The 20,981-nt window shown below is 37.1% G+C and overlaps 1 protein-coding gene across 9 annotated transcripts in view; it reads right to left on the bottom strand.

The window, feature by feature from the left end:
- The window catches only part of ehbp1 (EH domain binding protein 1), a 130,958-nt gene that overhangs the window by 98,643 nt on the left and 11,334 nt on the right, over positions 1-20,981 (bottom strand). For 7 of the 9 annotated variants that reach the window (XM_079633781.1, XM_079633783.1, XM_079633785.1 and 4 more), the window contains 3 exons: positions 14,109-14,166; positions 13,166-13,261; positions 11,511-11,564 (listed from right to left, as the gene is read on the bottom strand). In XM_079633781.1, coding sequence (XP_079489907.1) covers positions 11,511-11,564; positions 13,166-13,261; positions 14,109-14,166 — 208 coding nt within the window. Of the gene's footprint in view, positions 1-11,510; positions 11,565-13,165; positions 13,262-14,108; positions 14,167-19,680; positions 19,766-19,900; positions 19,941-20,981 lie in introns of all 9 variants that reach the window. The other 2 variants (XM_079633788.1, XM_079633786.1) reach the window with 2 other exon arrangements.

The raw sequence follows: 20,981 nt of genomic DNA, 5'->3' as shown, positions 1-20,981 counted from the left end.
TTGCCTTGGCTGCTAACTGAAATAATTTAAGCACTAAAATAGCTGAAACTGAAATAAAAATAAAGTCAATATAAATAAACAAAAGCTAATAAAATAGTTAAAATCACAACAAAAAACTACTAAACTAAAAAAATATATGAAAAAGAAATGTGTGCAATTAAATGTCTACATTGAAACTCTAAATACACATTCAAAATAGTAAGCCTAGGGCAATTATATACAGCATACAATGGTTTGCAATTAGTTTGTTTTACCACCATCATTTTAAGATTTTTGCCAAAGGAATGTGCCCACTACAGTTGACATGTTTGATGATTTGAGAAAATACAACACCAATAACTGTAAAACAAGATGTTCTGCAGTAATAAGCGCTTAGAAACATTACTCAGTCTGAATGACGTCCATGGTGCCGTGACATGTTTGGATAGTCCACAGGCTTTCGGTCACTGTGTATCATGCACATGTTTGCCTTTGACTTGTGCTTAAATGTGTTTTGTTAACACAATGATAATCCAACGGCATAAGGATGGCAGACATGATACTTCAATTGACGCAAATATTATTCAATATTTCCCATCTGCACGCGGTGTGTGTGTGTGTTCCTGTTAGAGAAGAACACCACCAGACCCCTGCAGGCTATCACACCTAAAGTGAACCTCAAACTTCCTTTGACTGACATTTCCAGGAAGCGTGAGGAAGAAAGGGGTGCGACCGGGAGCTTCATTCACTTTAGGGTGTGTATGTGTGTGGTGTGTTTAGGCGGGTGGCAGTCCCAGCTGTCCCGGTATTGATCCACAGCTGGTGCTAATATGGGGGGTGGGGGTCATGGCTGTGGGGTTTCCTTCCCAACACACACACAAAAATATACTAAAGTAGAGGAAGAGTGAGATTTCACAATTCTATGTTATGATTATATTAGTACTTCTACTTTTTGACTGATTCATTCTGAAGAACTGGCTCATTGAACCAGCTCTTGGCTCCCAACCCGAGATGATCCCAGAGGGGATCAGAAAATGTAGCTTTATAAAAAAAAAAAAAAGAAAGTATCAACATTGAGGGTGTTTGTCAAAGAAATGGGCCACAATAGGCTTTTCCATCAATAAGTGCCAGTTGCGTGTTTCTGCATGAATGCAGAGCTGAATCTAAATATATAAAAGAACAGACAAAGAGCGAAAAAGAGGGAGAGAACGGATGACACATTTTCAGTTGGCATCACCCAGGGCCTATTTCTGTCTGTCATCACTCATCTGTTGTGATTCAAATGTGATTTCCCCAAACTGTCATTGAGTGGCGCTCACACACTCACACACACAGATTAGGGGAAGTGTCATTATTTGTGGGAATTGTCTATTGAGGGTAGGGCCGGTGGCTGGGGGATTGCCATTGTTCCAGCTGAACATAAAAGACGAGCAAAGCCAACAGACCAAGACTTATGGAAATCAAAAATAATACCAGCCACCAAAATAATAAAAGAGCCAAAACAATAACAGCCTATTATAAAAGAGAGGAAGAGAAGATGCCAGCTTAATACCTTCAGAGAGAGACAGACAGAGAGAGAAATGACAAAAAGCTGTGTTCAAATACTGGAGATGTTGTTTCCGCAGCGTACCCACGCTGGGACACCGCCTGGTGCCTATGAGCACACAAAAAAATAACAATAGACAACAGAAAAAAAATATCTCTCCACAACCCACCAAACCCGTGACCTACAGTCTCTTTCAGGCTGTCGTTGAAGGACAAGCATCCGCTGCCAAAATGACTCTTAACACAGACATCACATACAACAGGCCTGTGAAAGATCAGAAAATTCATTTTAAAAGGTTCAAAAAGAGTGAACATGTTAAACCAGCTCTCTCAAAAATTTCAGATGGTCAGGCACTCGGGCACAAGTTAAAAAAAAAACATTAAAATAAAAAACTTCACCGGCCAATTTCTGATTTATTGGCATGACAACATTACATTTGTATTTGCAAAGCAAATGGAGTAAATAGGCAATTAAAATACAGCACAAGTAAAATAAAGTAAATAAAAAGCACTAAAAAAAAAAATCTTAAACACGGCCACATTAAATAGCGTGTACCAAAAACTAAGTATAATACTTTTTTTTTCTTCACTTCTGGCTCTATTCATCCCTCTTTCATCCTCTCAGTTATCAAATATGGGCCAGAGACAATACTAAACCCCTCCAACACTGCAGCATTCCAGCACACACACACACACATTGTACCAGAAAGACATGTAAGAACACACACACCAGAGAGACAGATTTATTGGATTAACACCCAACATCCCATTTTTAAGGTGCCACCTCATCAGTTTCCACCTCAAATGACCACACACACACACACACACACGCAGCTGTAATTATATCGACAGCACTAACCTAAATGAATGCTCAGTGAGTCCATCACAGCTATAAAGGAGACAGTTATCGGTACTGGGTGGAAAATGCTGAGTGTGTGTCTGACTCTGTCATATTCAGTAATTCAATGTACAGAACTTGTAGACCTTAGTCCATAAACTAGCCACTGGCTAAATCTATTTTAGATCAGATAAGGCATTTAACTGCCATAAAATTGACACAACAACGCTAAAGCCAGCGACAGTTAAGTGTTACAGCGGGTTCATCATGACCAGCTGAGTTAGACTTCAACACACAATATTCAGCGGTGTTTAATGATCAGTCTGCGAGCATCTGTAGATCAGAGGATGCTGTAAGAGCTTCTGTCATGCTGTCATAAAGCAGGTTCTATGGCAGTGTCATCCCGCAGGCTTTGAGGGTTGTATCTGTGTTGGCTCTTGAGTTTTAAGCCGTTTAAGACTGACATAATAGGTATAATCCATCACACAGAGACTATGGTTTAAAAAGAGTTTAAGCGACAGCAGATACTTTGTGTCTTCACCTGTCTGAATTAAATAGTGCACAAACAGACAGTTAATTAAACAGATGTCATCCCAACCTTTTGTTTTGTTTTTTTACATATACATACCGTTCAAAATTTTGGGATCAATGTTTTTAAAAGAAATCTCATATGCTCACCAAAACTGCATTTATTTAATAAAAAATACAGTAAAACAGTAATATTGTGAAATATTATTGCAGTCAAAAAAATGTTTTTATTGTATAAACAAAAAAGAAGAAGTAATTTATTCCTGTGATGGCAAAGCTGAATTTTGATCCATATCATTCCTCCAGTCTTCAGTGTCACATGATTCTTCAGAAATCATTCTAATATGCAGATTTGCTGCTCAAACATTTCTTATTATTAATGTGGAAAGCAGTTGTGTTGTTTAATATTTTTGTGGAAACCATTTTTTTCCCCCAAAATTCTTTGATTAATAGAAAGTTCAAAAGAACAGCATTTATTTGAAATGTAAATCTTTTTAGTAACAATGTAAAATGTATGTACATTTATGATCAACTTATTGCATTCTTTCTGAATAAAAGTATTAATTTCTTATTAAAAACAGTAGTGTATTAGTATATATGCAAATCCGAAAATGAGCCACTAATGTGACGCTTGCTCATATTTTCAGCCATTTCAAAATACATTACAAACATACACAGTAAAAGAAAAACAGAAATGGAGAGAACCTGAAATCTTTCATATGAATATGGCTAACCCCATTTTCCCATTTTCAGAAGTCAATACAAGACATTGGATGAGCGCAGTGTGTTTGTATTTCCTGTAAGTGTTTCTCAAGGCAAACGACAGCGTGATTGTTCCACGGCTCTAATTCGCTTTATCGTGTTTGTCGTCCGTTTTTCACGAACCAAAACTAGCAAAGCAAAACAAAAACAGACAGATGAAGTAATGCTTGCTAAAGACAAATAAAAACAGAGGGATTAGAACAGTGTGTGCACATGTCCATTAACGCTTCAAAAACTTTCAATTGAATCGACCAAAACATTCAAGAGCTAGGAGTCAAACGCAGATGTTCAAAACACTCCAGTGCTTTATCCCAACAAGAGCAGATTATATGAGAAAATATGGATGTTTCTAAGAGAAAGAGATCTAGATTGTTAGACCACCTTAATATCATGTTTACAGTGTTCAGACCACTGAATCTAATAATAATAATTTCACTGATATCAAACTACTATACAGGTAATATGTAACGTATAGGTGATGGTTGGAGACAGCAATCTGGAGGAAGAGAGAGAGGGAACACCTGGGTCAAGCTTATGGGTAAATATTTGGCTTTGAGGAATATTTTTCAGAGCCACAAAGATCTGTCTCCATCAGCAGGCACCATCTTAAGAAGAAACAGAAAAATAAATACGGCAGAGATGCGGGGAAAGAGATAGCGAGGGAGGGACAGGCACAGAATGGAGAGAGATAAAAAGAAATGCGAAGGCAGGCAGGTGAGGAAGGATGGACAACAGTCTTAAAAAAAGAGAGAAAGAAAAATAGAAGACAAAAAAAGAATGAAGGACCAGTGACACATACAAAGACAAACATTTAAGAAGTGTGTGTGTGTGTGTGTGTGTGTGTGTGTGTGTGTGTGTGTGTGTGTGTGTGTGCTCATCTGATGTTACAGCTCTAAGCCCAAATAATAACAAAGCAGTACAGAAAAGCAGCAGACACACACACACACACACACACACACACACACACACACACACACAGTCCTGAAAGAGTCTGTGTGCAGCAGTGTGACCTCAGAGCTGAGAAACAGATTAACACACACGTGTGCATGTTTATTCCTGCTTCCATCTCACAGTAGAGGGGCAAAACAAAGAGTGTTTCTGTTTTGGATATCTCTGCTTGTGTACGTGTGTGAGGTGGGCTTAAAGTCGACTGTGACCTTGCCTTACATCTGATCTCCAACCCTGTTAAGAATCCTGTTAATCTGTCTGTCAAACACACATACACACTCCAAAATGAACTTTTGCACACCTGCCGACGGCAAGTCTATTGAAAGCCTTTATCAGTCATGCAGATTTTTTACTTGTCATAAAACTATTGCGCATTATTTTTATTTTTATATATTTGTATATATGAATTAAATCGCAAACAATGTCACTTGGAGTATCATATACACAATCATTCAAAAGATTGGAGTAATACTTTTATTCAGCAAGGAGACATTAAATTGATCAAAAGTGACATTAAAAGATGATTTATATTTCAAAAAAATGTAGTTCATTTCAACTTTGTTCAAAGTTTTCCACAAAAGTATTAAGCAGCACAAGCAGAAAATGTTTCTTTAGCATCACACTGAACTAGGGATGTAAAAATAGTTTTTTTTTTACTTAGATATGACAGATATTGAAATTATTTTGGAATTTAAAAGGCATAATATCAGATATGGGAAAAATATTTTGGCCCGTCTCCTGAGGCCGTAAGAGTGCGCAAGGAGCAAAATATTAATGCACCGCATTAATTATTTATTCAAAGCAATGAAATAACATGACTGTATGTAAGCGTGTGACGTTTAAACAAATGTTTATGAATCAAATGTATGTGTGTAAAATTGCATTAATTATGAACAAAACAGCACCATGTATTTATGCATAGTTTAATATAAAGCAACGATCACACAGTACTTTTTGCATTTAAAGGTGAACTATGCAGGTTTTTTACCTTAACTGAACAGCTTCGGAGTCATTGGAATGGTTATATTACTTTTTTGAATATTGAATTGTGGTGGTTGAATGGTGGTCGTCTCGCACCCCCTGTGAGCGGGAAAACCACCCTTGCAACTTTGGCCGCAGCGTCAGGAAGTATCGCGTGATATCAAGTCTTGCGATGTAACGAATTGCTTTACGGCAAAATAAATAGGCTAAATTTCTGTCATTATTGCGCTCTCTCACGCTGTTCGAACCCGAATGACGAAGATGTTGTAAAGAATGTCCGATCTGCTTTGATGTCGTTGATCCACTAGCCTCTGGTATCTGAGAGTCGACAACAAGTTTTTCGACAGTGTTGTCAAATATCTATTCCGGAGCTGTAGGGGGAGCTCTATAGAGAAACCTGCGAGCAAAAAGCGAGAATACAGCGAAGAAATTCCCAAAACTGCATAGCCCTGCATAAAAACATGAGCTTCAGTGGAATGGGGAAAAAATGTCTCGTGACATTTTTAAAAGTTGAAATTCTATTAACTTTACATGGCTTTCTAAACATGCGGCTCTCTTGTGCAAGGTGCAAGTGCAATTGTGAAAGATGTCCATCTATCGTATGTTTACCTAGAAAACAATGGGAAAAACAATGCATAAAATGCCTTCAGTGTGAACGTCTTGGTTATGGTTTCGACGTTACTTCTATTATAATAATAGTTAACAGAATTGCCGTTTTTACTGTATTTTTTATCAAATAAATGCAGCTTGGTGAGAGTAAGAGACTTACATCTTAACGACATCTTTCAGAGCACTTTAAGAGTGCTACACACACATACACACACAGTAATCTGTATACATATACACATGTAGCGTGAAACGGTAGATCAATATCTGCACCTATTGCTGTCAGTATCACTGTAGGTTGTTCATATTGCATAAACAAAGTTTGTTTTTACTCTGAACCAACAAGAAACCAGCAGATTGTCTTTTAAGGTCCAGATGAACGTTGGTGTTGAGTGACATGCATTGACTGATGGTCACTTAATCCAAGGAAAACTATTCAAATCATAAGTTGATTAGCAATACGTTGTGTAGTTGAAGACACAATAACCTAAATGTATCTTTGCTAGGGATGCATCGAAAACGTTTATCCAAAAACGCAATAAAATAGCATTTTCCACTTAATAGAACACAGGCAAAAAAACATTTAGCATCGCTATTTTTACATTTACATTACTTTTTCCATAATTGAATAGACCTCATTTAAAATAAATCGAATTATCTAATAACACTGATAAAAGTAAATGTCCATTTTTATACTGTACATTATAATTGTGATTCCTGAATTTAGTTTGAAACACTTTATTCATTCTTAATTTATGTAGACAATATAGTACAGAATTTTGAATCAGCCACAACATAAAAATAATTCTCGGTGCATCCCTAGATTTTACCAAAATAAAAACCAAACTCAGACTTAAAACTGCAGACCATCTTGAACATATTTTTCAAATAACAATAATAATTCACTGAAATCCTCCATAAGGTTGCACAGGTTAATATTCCATTTGAAGTGAAATCTGTGTGCGCCTGACTCTATTCGGACAAAATTACACAAAGCAAAGCAGCAATAAAATTTGAGAGCCAGTTACATTCAGTTGAGATTAATCCCTGAAGAGACGCACACAAACTTTTCTATTTCATTCTCCACACCAGCTTTGCTCAGCATGCCTGGCTGGGTGGCTGAATTATTCTGTGTGGTCTCCAGAGAAGTACGGGACCAGGGGCAGCGTTTGGACCAGTAGCCCACGTAATGTGCTCCTGCCGCAGACCAAGCCCGTGGTGAGGACCCCTGGGCAAAGGAGAACTGAGGTGGAAATTACTTTAAATGTTTTGGACATTTAAAGTGGCCACAAAAGGCAGCAGATCATCAGAAAAAGAGAGAGAGAGAAATACAGAAAGAACTGGTCTGGAATTGGCAAATTATCTTACTCTAAAACACAAAACAAGCTAAATTGTGTATGTGTTTTAGAGTGGCAGACCCCTGAAGACTTGGACTTGAAGATCAAGCTTCAGAACTACAGACAAGGGCACTGTTTGAACAACAGGAAGTATCCATTCTTCTTCGACAAATGTGTTTATTGTTTTTTATCTTAGAATCTATACATTTTCTTCACATTTTTTCATCTTTTCTCTTACCCCTTTACTATATCTAATCCATTTCAAGAATCCAGGACATGTCTACTTATTGTGAACCTATTTTCAGACAATCACACGCTGCCCTCTAGTGGCTGGAGGAGGAAATGAGCAAGAAATAGTTCACCAAAAATGACAATACTGAAATTATTAACTCAGTTTTTTCAATGGAACAAACAATGAGACTGAGGAAATTTCCACTTTTTTTAAATACTGCAATAGTTGACAAAGTAAATGACGACAGAACTTTGGGTCAATTATTATTTGAACAGCTCTGATTTTCCATTTATCCATTTTTCCATTATGCACTTTAAAGGAAACATCACAGATTAGTCCAGGATGAGACTGCGTTTTCACTAGTCTGAACTTTTGAGAAGGAACATGACTCCAGTGGACAAACAAATGATAAACAACAATTTCCACAAATACAGAAGTAATGCAGAAACAAACTACAGACACAACTCACAGGTTTAAACCCAGAGTGAACCAGAACACAAGACTCTGATATGAATAAAGACTGAAAATGGCTAGAAATGCTGCCACTGTTTTCTCTCTCTCTCTCACACACACACACACACACACGGTGCCAAATAGAGCAGCTCAAGGAGCTTTGATGTCGGCCTCTCTTGGAATGCTCTCTTCTCTTTTCCCGCCTTTATACTCCTCTCTTTCTATCCCTCTCTCATTCTTTCTTCTGTTTTCCTCCCAGTTTCTCACAGCAGGCAGGAGCGCAGGGTAGAATGAACCAGTGTGCAAAATAAAATAAAAAGTCCCAAAACAGGTTTTTTGATTGTCAATTATAACTATTCACAACTTTATTTAAAACAAATTATAATTCACAATTGTTTCAAACATATTTCTGATGAAAATAAATATTGTATTTTATGCCGATACACCTTTTATATGTTTGAAAAAATAAATTTAAAAATGTTTGAAATGTGGTTAAGTAACTAACTTCAAGTGTTAGTGTTGAGGTGTGTGCGTGGGCGTGTGTGAGGAAAGAGAGAGTTTGTGGCCAGTGTTTTTGTTTGTTTTTGGAAGGAGGAATTCGAGGGGTTTTGTGGGAACCTGGTGTGTGTGGATCTCTTCTCGTCTCATTGCTGGTGTCAGATGACAGGCATGTCTTTGATCAGTCTGTTATTAGTGAGGTGTGTATGGACAGGAGGAATTCAGATCTCATGCTTTGTGTTCCCACCCTCCTCTCCCACCACTCTAACCCAAATACACAGGAATACCATATCATCCATTCACTTCACATCGCACACAGAGAACTGCATGAGTGTTTATGCTGATTGAGAGACATTAATGAGAGCTTGCCAGCGCTGGAGACACTTACATTGGGCCGGTGATGTGACTTCATTATTGTGTGTGTCGATGTTTGCGTATGTGTCTGCTGAGCAGACAGATGGATAGAGAGCCCTGTCTGGACTGGTGCCCATGTTTGTGGATCTAAACAACCTCTCTCTAGAGACACAAAGATGCCATGTTCAGAATGGAAAACTAGTGTAATATAAACTCTACAGGCTACAAACAAATCAGTCTGCTTCAAACCGTAGTATGCTACATTGCTGGTACTGTTGAAAGTTTGGGGTTGAAAAAAAAAAAAAATGTTTTAAAGAAGTCTCTTATGCTCACCGAGTCACCAAGATTGCATTTAATTGATAAAAAAAAAACATAATTTAATATAACTGTTTTCCATTTAAATATATTTTAAAATGTAATTTATTCCTGTGACGCAAAACTGATTTTCAGCATCACATGATCCTTCAGAAATCATTCTAATACGCTGATTTGCTGCTCAAGAAACAGTTATTTTTATTATCAAAGTGGAAAACATTTATAAAACGATATACTTTTTTTCAGGATTCTTCGATTATATTAATAGAAAGTTAAAAAAAACAGCATTTATTTAAAATTGAAATCTTTTGTAATATTAGATACATGTCTTTATTGTCAATGTAGATCAATTTAATGTGGCCTTGATTAATAAAAGCATTATTTTTGAAAAATCCAAATATGTTTGAATGGTAGTGTCCTTAATATGTCATTCTGAACATGCGAGTATCAATTGTGTAATTAAAACAACTGTGTAATGAAACTACAGGAGAGAAGTGAAGATAGAGGAAACTTTTAGCGTGTTCTTCAGCAGCAAAATAAAACAGTCTACTCAAACACAGCTCTGACACGACCACCAAACTCACATTCACGGTGTTTACTGATGCCTAATCAGAAGGCAAACCGCATCATCATACAAAGATAGCATTACTAATTCACGTTTTGCACAGCACATGTCCCAGAATCTCTGCCTCGAATTATGTATCCATCTTTCAGAGCCCTGTGTCTGTGTGTTGAGGATATAAAACACATGCAAAGATTCCAGTATCGTCTCCTTAAGTGTAAATTAAAGAGCAAAAAGCAGTCAAAGGTTGTACAGTACAGCAGTTGCACTGTAAAGATCGGCAGCATCAGTCTTGGACATCTAAAAGCATCCGAGACACAAATCATTGTCAAGAGAAATGCTTCCAACAATCAACAGATTTATAGCGCAAAACAGCTAGGAATTTTCTAGAAAGCAAAAGACACGACAGAATGAAGTAATCGTATTTGTATTAAAATGTTAAGCTCAAATAAAAGCTAGATCTGGTTCTGATAAAACAGTCTTTTAATCCAAGACACAAGGCGAATTAATCTAAATGGAGAACATCACAGAAAACTATGACAGAAAATGTTCAACAAGCTTTTTTTCCCATGACTAAGACGAGATGATGACGAGACACCAATAAGTAAAATAGTTGAGACTATATCAACATGCAATACTTCTACTACGAGCTTTCATGCTTGCGGCGGCCAGATGTCAAGATTTTGAATTCCCCAATTAGAGCTTTTACATTTTCTGCCCAGTGTTTTACTTGATCAAACAAGTAAGCTGGAGTTTAGCCATCTCCATTGAGATATTCTGCTTAAAACTAAAGTGTCATTCAGTCAGTCTGTTCCTTCGCGAGCCGCTTGCGCTGTTTGCTGCGACTAAACATGTGATCAAATCTTCTCAGTGAGCTGTCATAAATCTAAACGTGGATCTAGACTATATTGTTTGCAATTGTGGTTACTGAATAAACACACTTACACTCTGTGTGGCAATACGAAATCTTTTTTGCTGTTGTTTTAATAGAAAACTTTGGAATTATTGGTATTATTAGGAATTTCACTTTTAATTATTGAGAAGTTTCTTGTTTTACCAGTTTATAAATGTAGAGAGTATGTTCATGTACATGATAAATAACCTTTACTAAATCAGTATACTAGATTATGTAAAATAAACAAGGAAAATGAGTTGACATTCTCTTAAATTGTGCTTATAATTCTGATGAAATGTACAAATAATTTTCTCGAAAGACATCATTGATTAAAACTAGACTCAAATGCTCAGATATTTAAAAGAACATTTGACACAGGACTAAGACTAAATAAAAAAATAGCTGACAAAATTAACACTATAGTTCAGCCAAACTATAGAACCACTTGTCAATTATCTGTAATCTCAAACCACATGAACACTTACAACAACTAGAGTACAATGGTGAGGAACCACCAAAGAACAACATGATATGACACAAACATCTGCCTTAAATCAGTCATTCTTCATCTGGAAACTGAAACTGTAAGAGTAGTGTGATGACTCCATTTGACCACTAGATGTCAGGCTGCACACAGCAGAACACCAGACCCACAAGAGTGTAAAAAAAGCACTCACATTTTCAATGACAAATGTCCACTCCTTGTCTTCAAACTCCTCTGCGTGGGGATCCTAAAAAATAAAATAAAATAAAAAGTAGGGATTAAATTGATGGCATTAAAAAAAATGAAAGTGGAAGCTCATTAAAGACGGTCTCAGTATAATGTCTTTGGTAGCAGAGATATTTGGAAACAGCACCTCCACAGATCAAATCCATCTCTACAGAACAAAACAAGATTTGCATTTCCTTTTTTGTTATGTAAAACATGAGGGATGAGGCACTTTCATAAATGACTTATCTAAAGCTTCAATAATATAATGACCAAAACAGTCAAATTTCCGTCAAAGAGGATATGATGCCCATCTGTCTGTCTGTCAATAGCATACAATAATATAAAATCACAGTGATACACTTTTCTCACATTCACCTGTCTTGAGCCTATTTCAAAGTTGAACCAAGTTTATTGGTCAGCTAAACATGCACGGCACGTTACACGTATGAAGGTACACATGCATACAGCTTCACCTGAGCTGCTCTTCTGTTTTTCTAGAACTGTCCCGGTCAGCTGACCGCATGGCTGGCGGTACACAAATGAAACATTCATGAACTCACGAAAGCCAAACTGGTCCTCTGCAATGAACTCTGGGAGATGTAGTTGAACATGACACAGAGTAGGTTTGCAGAGAACAAGGCTGATAAGGAAAATGTTTGGACAAGCACTTTGTGTGTGTGACCTTTGTAAACACAATGTGCAGAATGTTAGAGGATATACAACACCAGGTCAGCCTGTCAGCGCTAGCTTTTAACTTGTGTGTGTGTGTGTGTGTGTGTGGTGGTGGTGGTGGGGGTAGGGAAATAATTCTGATATATAATATATCATAATTCTATTACATTTATGGAAGATATGATCAGAATCTCATATTTTAAGAATATATGCATAATCATATATAAAATATATTATTATAATTTGTTCTACATGCATAAGGAAATATATTTGGAAAATATTTACATAAATATATAACATACATAAAATAAATAGTTATATATATATATATACAAATTTTGCGTGCATACATATTAAGTATAGTAATATTTGAACGATTACGTACTATACATATTTATGCATGCAGACTACATATTATATATAAAAATACAATTATTTAAAGCTAATTTTGCCACTGCGAAACTGAACAGCTGAAAATATATGAACTGAAATGTCATCGGAGTCAAGAGTGCTGTCATCTTAAATCCTCTGCTGTCAATATGAGGAACCTCAGATCTACAAACTGCTCTTTCTCTTTATGCGTCAAACAGATGCACTTCCTGTGTAGCTGCACCTGGGTCTGACAATTCAGGGTGTAAGGTCTCACTTCTCTCGTGCCAGATGGAAAAATCTGCTGACCGCCATCTCAAAAACACTAAAATACAGAGCACACGCTTCCTGCTGCCGTGTCAGTTTCTGCTGCACACACATTTGAGAAGGGAGTTAAAATCGTGGACTATGGCAGTTAAATCAGTGTGGAATCAGGATGTCTAGACACCAGCAGACCTGCAGATCCCAACCAATCAGCTTCTGGGAAACAGCCAACTGCTACAACTGGCCCCAATAACGTCTAGGCCTACTTGGCCTCTAAATGAGAAAGCGTGCGTGTGTGTGTGTGTGCGTGTGTACCTTAAATAGGGTGACAGTGATCTCTATGTTCTCTGGAACCGGCCACACCACCACTCCTCTATAGGGGTTCTTGATGCCAGGCTGCCAGCTATGAGACTGCCAACAAAATAAATGACATTACATGATACACAAGATGATTATAATAAATGCAACATGAAACCTAACATATTTAATCATGTAAAATATACAGTTAGTTTTTATACAATAAGCTAGTCATTGTTACGTAAACACTGCAAAAAAAAAAGAAAAAATCTTACTTTGTCAGTTTCCAGCTTTAAAAAAAAATCTTAACCCATTGGCAGATATTTTTTCTGGTTTTATGCATGAAGCATGAAAACAAAAGTTAAAATCTTGAGCCATTTTGCTTCTCAAGTAAATGGATCTTGATTTAAGAATGTTTAGATATTTGTAATTGAAAAAAAAAACACCTAGTAAGGAAATATTTTTTTGCAGTTAAGTTGGGAGTGATGCATACATAAGCTGTTACAAAAAACTTTAATGGTTCATAAAGGTGATGCGTGTCATTTTTGAGCCAATATCGGGAGGGACAAAATGGAGTTGTGGCGTCCCAAGCTCACTCATTAGCTCAATTAGTATGTACATTTATAGGTACCGATACATTAAAATTTCAGCCAAACTAAACCCATAATGTCAGAGTCTAACTACTCAAACTCTACTAGTCTGGTTTTGTTTAGTCAGATTTACAGATCTAGGAAATATGATTGTAGCTCAACATTGTCCAGCATGTATACATACTAATTGGGCTACAAATGTCTTCAAGAGGTGATGTGCATTTAATCCTTCAAATTTATGCATTGTGATTATGTATACTTGTACTGAAAAATGAAGACTGTAACTTAAAGCAAAAACCTGCTATTGACTACACATAAATATACTCAAGTCATTGTTAGTTTGAAACAGCATTTTTTTTTAAATTACCCACCTTGGAAGATTTCCTTCGGCTCCGACGAGTCCAGACAACAACTAGCTTATCTGGTTGCCTAAAAAAAGGACAAAAGAAAAAGAAATTAAACAACCAGTGCTAAAAAAGCTGATAAACAAACACAATAACTGAAACACTACCAGGACTCTTCTGTGCACAAACTAAGAACAAGATAAGATGAGAAATAAAAGAGGAAGATGCTGGCCAGCCTTCTCAGGAAAGAGTTAAAGTTGAAATGATGCTGCAAATCAAATCATAACCATATCACACACAGCCTAAACCAGCAGTACACAAACTCACTGCTTTTTTGTTGCAAGTGTGTGTGCATAAGATGAATGTGTTAATGGAGTTCAGGTCACAAGACCTCTACTACAGGAGAAACATTATATCCTAAATTCATCCCTCACGCTAAAGTACAAATACACCTTACAGTACGACATTCACAATACACAAAGTGAATGACGACACTCACGGACAGACCAACAGGTTTAAAGATAAACGGACTGTTAGACCTGAAGGACAAAAAAAATGTTTCACACACACAGGATCCAGGACTCATGAGCTTGAATTGGATTACCAGCAGTAAGAGGCTTGACCGCAATCTGACAGGTGTGTTTGTGCATGTGTCTTGTGTGTGTGTCTCATTTTAAAAAAACATCACTGTCCTCATAAACTGTTGCAAACATGGAGAAGACCAGATCTAAGCCCATCTAAAGTAACCCCTGATGCATATCTGGATTATTCTAGATCAGTTATTCTCTCCCAGGAAGAGAGCACTCTCCCAGTGCTCTCCAAAAAGGATTTTCTGTGAAGATTTGAGAATCACCACTGACAGCATTTCAACCAATGACTATAAACTGTGTCCAGGAAACCAACGAGAGAGCATCACAGAGAAACCATGCACAGACACCCCATTGTCTCTACATTTCTAGAAGACACACACGCTCCCTCCTGCCCTACGGCAACATGCTGTGTGTGACATGGAGCATTGAAGACAATCTGCTTTCGGTCATCTCTCACTCTGAAATAGCAAAACTCTTTCCCTTTAACCTCCTTTCTTTTTTTCTGTCTATTTCCATCCCTACTTTCAGTACTTGTGTGCTTCCTCTAGGCTTGACATGCTCCACTGCAGGCCCTGATGCACATGATCTTATCAGACAGTTTTTCATAATGGCATGATGTTTCATCGTATGGATGGTTGGGTCACAATGATTTTTTCCCCCTGATTTAAAACTTTTATTCAACAAGGATACATAAATTGAGCAAAAGTGACAGTAAAGTCATTTATAATGTTACCAAATTTTTTTTTTAAATAAATGTGGTTCTTTTGAACTATGTTCAAAGAATCCTGAATAAATGTATTATGGTTTCACAAAACTATTAAGTAGCAAATCAATAATAAATGCTTCTTGACTTGAGCACAAAATCAGCATATTAGAATAATTTCTGAAGGGTCATGTGACACTGGAGACTGGAGTAATGACGCAGAAAATGCAGCTTTGCCTTCATAGGAAAACCATTTGACTTCATATATTCAGGATATTTTTGTTTCTATAAACAGAAAACAGTTACCGGTATTTTAAATAGCAATAAAATGTCATAATATATTACAGCTTTTAGTGTATTTTTTATGAAATAATTGCAGTCATGGCAACCAAAACTTTTGAACAGTAGAAACACTACACGCATTCAGATGAACATCTGGCCTTTTTGTCCCATTACTCAATTTTTGAAATTATACATTTCAGTTAATTTTGGTAACTTTTGGATGTTACCATCTCTTTTATTATAGTCATAATGTTTTCTTTCCTGCAATAATAAATGTTTATATGTGAATAAAAGCCTAAATTAAATCTGTTCATCATATAAAGTGATTGTGTCTCTTCAGAAACTTTTGACTAAATCTCTCAATTCATATGGATTAGTTTTACAATCTCTTTATGAAGTGTGTCATGATATCTATGAAGTGTCAAAATGTCAGTTGCGTAGCTGTCAACGGAGGGACAGAAATCAGATTTCATCAAAAATATCTTTATTTGTATTCGGAAGATAAACGAAAGTCTTACAGGTTTGAAATGACATGAGGGTGAGTAATTAATGACAGAATTTTCTTTTTTTTTGGTGAACTATCCCTTTAATAAACCTGTAGCCTTAGATAGCACACCCAGTCCGTTGACTGTCCATCTATTGTACATCACAATAGCAAACTCTGATTTGATTGGCTGGCTTTATGTCAAAGGTTAGAACCACCAGAGGCCAGTCCGGTATGTTTCCACAGACAATTTATGCAATGCACTATCACTGAAACTGAAACACAGGCAACATGTTCACCAGGACTTCCTCACTGTTTTACTATTGTTTATTGTGTTTCCTGCTAAAATCCCACCAGCAACCTGCCAAAAACAGAAAGAACCACACATGTAACTCATTTTGTGGTTCATTTCTTACATTTCATTCCTGCACTCTGTGCTCCCCAAGGCACAGTTTATTTCTCAGACCCATTATACAGACCCTTTAAGTCGGCCAGTTGTTTTAGCTCTGATTTGTAGCTTCAGGTCATGCAACTCTAGATACACTATGATTTACTTTATCTGACAAATCCATTCCTTTGACTGTGCTTTCAAGGTCCTTCTTATACTGTCCTCTACAAAAACTCTCAAGTGAAACTGCTCAGTTTCCATCACTGGCATGCTATGTAGATCTTACACCTGGCCGGTGTCTGCTGATAGAAACCTGTCAACATCTGAGGTGAGAGGACTGAAGCCAAGACTGTCAAACCAGGAGTTTCAAAATCGATAGCCTGGAGGTCTATAAATGTTCACACCTTTTATTACTAAAAGAACTCTAGAAGACTTCCAAACATAGCATGTTATGTACTTTGAAGAAATACTTTTGAGTCAAAACAAAGTGAAGCACTGTACACAAGGCTACAACACCTCTGGCTTCTTGATTGTAATTTAATGCTTTTTGCTTTTCTGCTTTAAAACTAGCTATATTCTGTGGGGGAAAAAAACAAAAAAAGATTCATGCCTTAAAATAACTTGACTGTAACTCTACACCCGTGCTTCATTTAGCATATGTGTTTACGGTTTACATTAAAGGAGAACTCCGGTGAATTTTAACATTGAGCTTAATTTTTTGTAAATTTGGAGTGCTCTCAATACAGAGAACAACGACAAAAATCGGTGTTGCCTACACCGTGTTATCCTCTTTTTTAAATTTGCACCCTATTGACTTGAATGGGGTCTAATTTTAAACCTGCTTTTATCCTCTTATCATCCTTGATGTGTCATACAAGTGCCCAGCCATGTTGAGTGATTCCTTCAGAGTGAACACGAGTGAATCTGACTGCAGTAGATGTGAAAGATATTAACAAAAATTATGTTATATCAGCCAGCGCACATACCTGTATTTAGTTCCTGTTTTCGGTCGAAGTCCAAAGTAGTCGATTGAACTTAAAAAGAGGATAACACGGTGTAGGCAACACCGATTTTTGTCGTTGTTCTCTGTATTGACAGCACTCCAAATTTACAAAAAATTTAGCTCAATGTTAAAATTGACCGGAGTTCTCCTTTAATATCCAAATGAGCCCCGTGTTTTTGAGACTGTCTTGGGTTCACTGAAGTTTTATGGAGAAAATACCCAGCAATGGTGTTGATGAATTTGCACATGGTTTGTGTTAAAGCATATTAAAAACACCACATAGACATATAAAAAACATTAAAATTTAGATTTTCACCACAGGGGGTCTTTAAGACTTAAAAAAAAGAATAATAATGTTTACTTTATAATGTTAATACTTTGTTTTAAGGAATTTGTAAGGTTTTAAAAGGACCTTCCAGAACCAGACTTTAGTAAACCCTGATCTAAAATAATGTAAATTCTAAAGATCTAAACAATCTGGAAACTGCTTTTCTTTAGTATTATAACAGAGCTGAAAGTAATCTGTCTAGCTAGTAAAAGTAGATCTACAACAACACCCATTAATAAACTATAAAGACCCCCATAAAAAACAGCGGAAAAAGATGCGAGTGTGAGAAAGTTTTAGAATCATCTTGAGCCTTTACAAAGCATTCTTTCTATTGCAGAAAGAGACAAAGACAAAAGACAGAAAACAACAGAAATTTCTTTAAATACAACATTGCAACAAACTAATTATCTCTGAGGCAAACTACCTCAAGACACCATTTATACTTCAAGATTACAGCAAAACAAAAGCTGTAGATTTGAGGAGGGCTGACATAAATAAATAAACAGAAAAGGAGTAACAAAGTGGGTCATAGCGCAGCAGGAGACGTTATCAGCAGGAAGTGGAGGCGGGTAGAGAGGGTATAAAGACGGACAGACTGGCAAACCCAGGAGGAAAAACCTTCACTGGGCACTAGAAGCACAGCTGCCCCAAACACGAACGCTAAAGCTGCTATCCCACACCATCACAAACTAAGACAACGAGAAAGAGGGTGGCGTGTGTTTAGTTTATATGGCATTAAAATCCATCTCAGGTGATATTGCTGTTTACACCTGGTAACATGGGACCACTTGTGATCATCAGAATGGGACTTTTCAATGACTTTTTCCCCATTGAAAACCATTGTATCCTTAATTTTTGTCCTTTTTGTCCGACACCCAAACAAAAAGGTTTAATACACATTTGATGAAGTTTGCATCACTCATTCTGTTACTTTGCTGTTTATTATTGTGAAGCTGAAATTTTTTTTAGAGATGCACCGATTGATCGGCTGGTGGCTGATTTTCACGTGATCGGACGGCCATGACCGGCGACCGGCTGGTCAGTCTGACATATGGCGATTTTATGCCTGTCAAATTCACTCAGGCGCCGCACGATTAACATCGCACAACAAGCGTGAGCAGCGCGTTTTTTTTCCGGTGTGCATGTTAATCAATGAGTGCGTTCACACCGCACAGGAGCAGTGCGTGAGCGTCAAGCAGGAGCGTCGCGTGCGTGAGCAGCAATGAAGCGGGGTTTCAGCGCCAAGTCTATTTTTGCTGTGCTGCTCACGCTCAATTAAAGTGAAAGCACACTTTTGATTGACAAAATAAATATGATTTCACACAAAAAGTCCCAAAAATGCACAGAATTTGCATGTCTAGTGTGTTTTAACAAGAACTGGAGTAGGCTATGTCAGAAAAGAAAATGAAGACTCAAATATTTATAGAAAATGTAACCATTTAAACTTGTTTTTATTATTCAGTTTGGGTTAAAGTATGTTTATTAATATTTTTATTTTTTTATATAGAAAATAAATATTTGTGTGTGCTGTAAACTGGTTAGAAAAAATGAAATCGGAATCGGCTAAAATCGGTATCGGCAGGTCAAACTCAATGAAAAATCGGAATCGGCCTAGAAAATTTTAATCGGTGCATCTCTACAATTTTTATTGTATAAAGTGCTATAAAAATAAAGGTGACTTGACAAAGCCGAATCACTGTTATTTAGGAGTAAGATCGCGTGGTTGTTTGAATGATTGCAATCTTTTTGTGCAGTTTTTAAAATGTATGGATCATGTCTATAAAATGCTGTTTATGAAGAGATGCTTGTACAATCTGTGACCTTATTGACTGACTCCACAGGGAAAGGGAGGGAAAGGAAGGGATGAGATGCCACGAGAGGAGGAGCGGACAGACTGAACCACATCCTGACTCAGAAGAACGGAAGGACAAAAAAAATTAATAATAATAATATCAATGAGGAATAAGACTTCCACAACCACCTCTAGGCTATAAACCGCTCCATCAATAAAATGGAATGAACACTTGTGACAAACACACACCTTGACGCTGTCAATCAGAAATCTCCCTCTGAGCTGATCTCTGAATAAATAAAGAGAGCAAGACAATGAGAGCATCAACTGGAACAGAGTGATATTAAGATTAACACACTAAATAGCCTGTAATGGGAGATCTGAAACACACAATACAATACTGCCACACAATACGGCTGAGAGAGAGAGAGAGAGAGAGAGAGAGAGAGAGAGAGAGAGAGAGAGAGAGAGAGAGAGAGAGAGAGAGAGAGAGAGAGAGAGAGAGAGAGAGAGAGAGAGAGAGAGAGAGAGAGAGAGAATTGATTTCTGTGTAGGCCTGGTTTTAAATTATTTATTAGAATAAAGTGAGTGAAAGAGAAAACATATCTGTCTTAAAACGTTTGAGGTATACCGGTACGTAAATAAAATAGGTGATACTTCACAATAAGGTTTCATTTGTTAACATAACTACATTAGTTTAAAGGGGTTATGAACTGCATTGTTTTATACGTTTTCTGGGGTGCACTTATAATATTAGTATGCAGGGCTAAGTTACAAGCCACTCAGATGCATTTTCCCTGGCCACAATTTTCACATCAACACCATAGGGAAAAACTGCCAAATAGATATTGTTAATATCTCAATTTGGCAGCCAGTATATTAAGCTGCTGTCACTAAGACCTGACGCACAGAACCATTATATTGTTTTATATAGCCAATATACTGGACTTTATGTGCACTGCAAGCATTTTGGTTGTGCAAATTATAATGGGGACAAAAAAGAAGGCTGTCTATGAAGTAAATGTATCTTATCAGTGGAATATTAAACGGAATATAGTACTGCCTATAGCTGTGGTGCGCAAGCTGATAAGAGAAAAAGGCGCAGTGGATTGAGCGCGCAACGGCACAGACGCACGCGCAAGCTGGTCGAGCGCATCCCTTTTTCACAGACGTCAGTGGAAAGTTTTTAGTTCAGTCGGATGTCAATGGCAAAGAAAGTAAAACGAGGCATGTAGCTTATTATTAACGTTAACTGGTCAGAGAGAGAGAGAGAGAGAGAGAGAGAGAGAGAGAGAGAGAGAGCGCACTTCTGTTGAACGCTGTTGATTGC

Source organism: Phoxinus phoxinus, assembly GCF_949152265.1.
Source record: "Phoxinus phoxinus genome assembly, chromosome: 13".
Classification (NCBI taxonomy): Eukaryota; Metazoa; Chordata; class Actinopteri; order Cypriniformes; family Leuciscidae; genus Phoxinus; species Phoxinus phoxinus.
The sequence above is the reverse complement of the archived record's forward strand: the minus strand, read 5'-3'. Positions and strand labels throughout refer to the sequence as shown.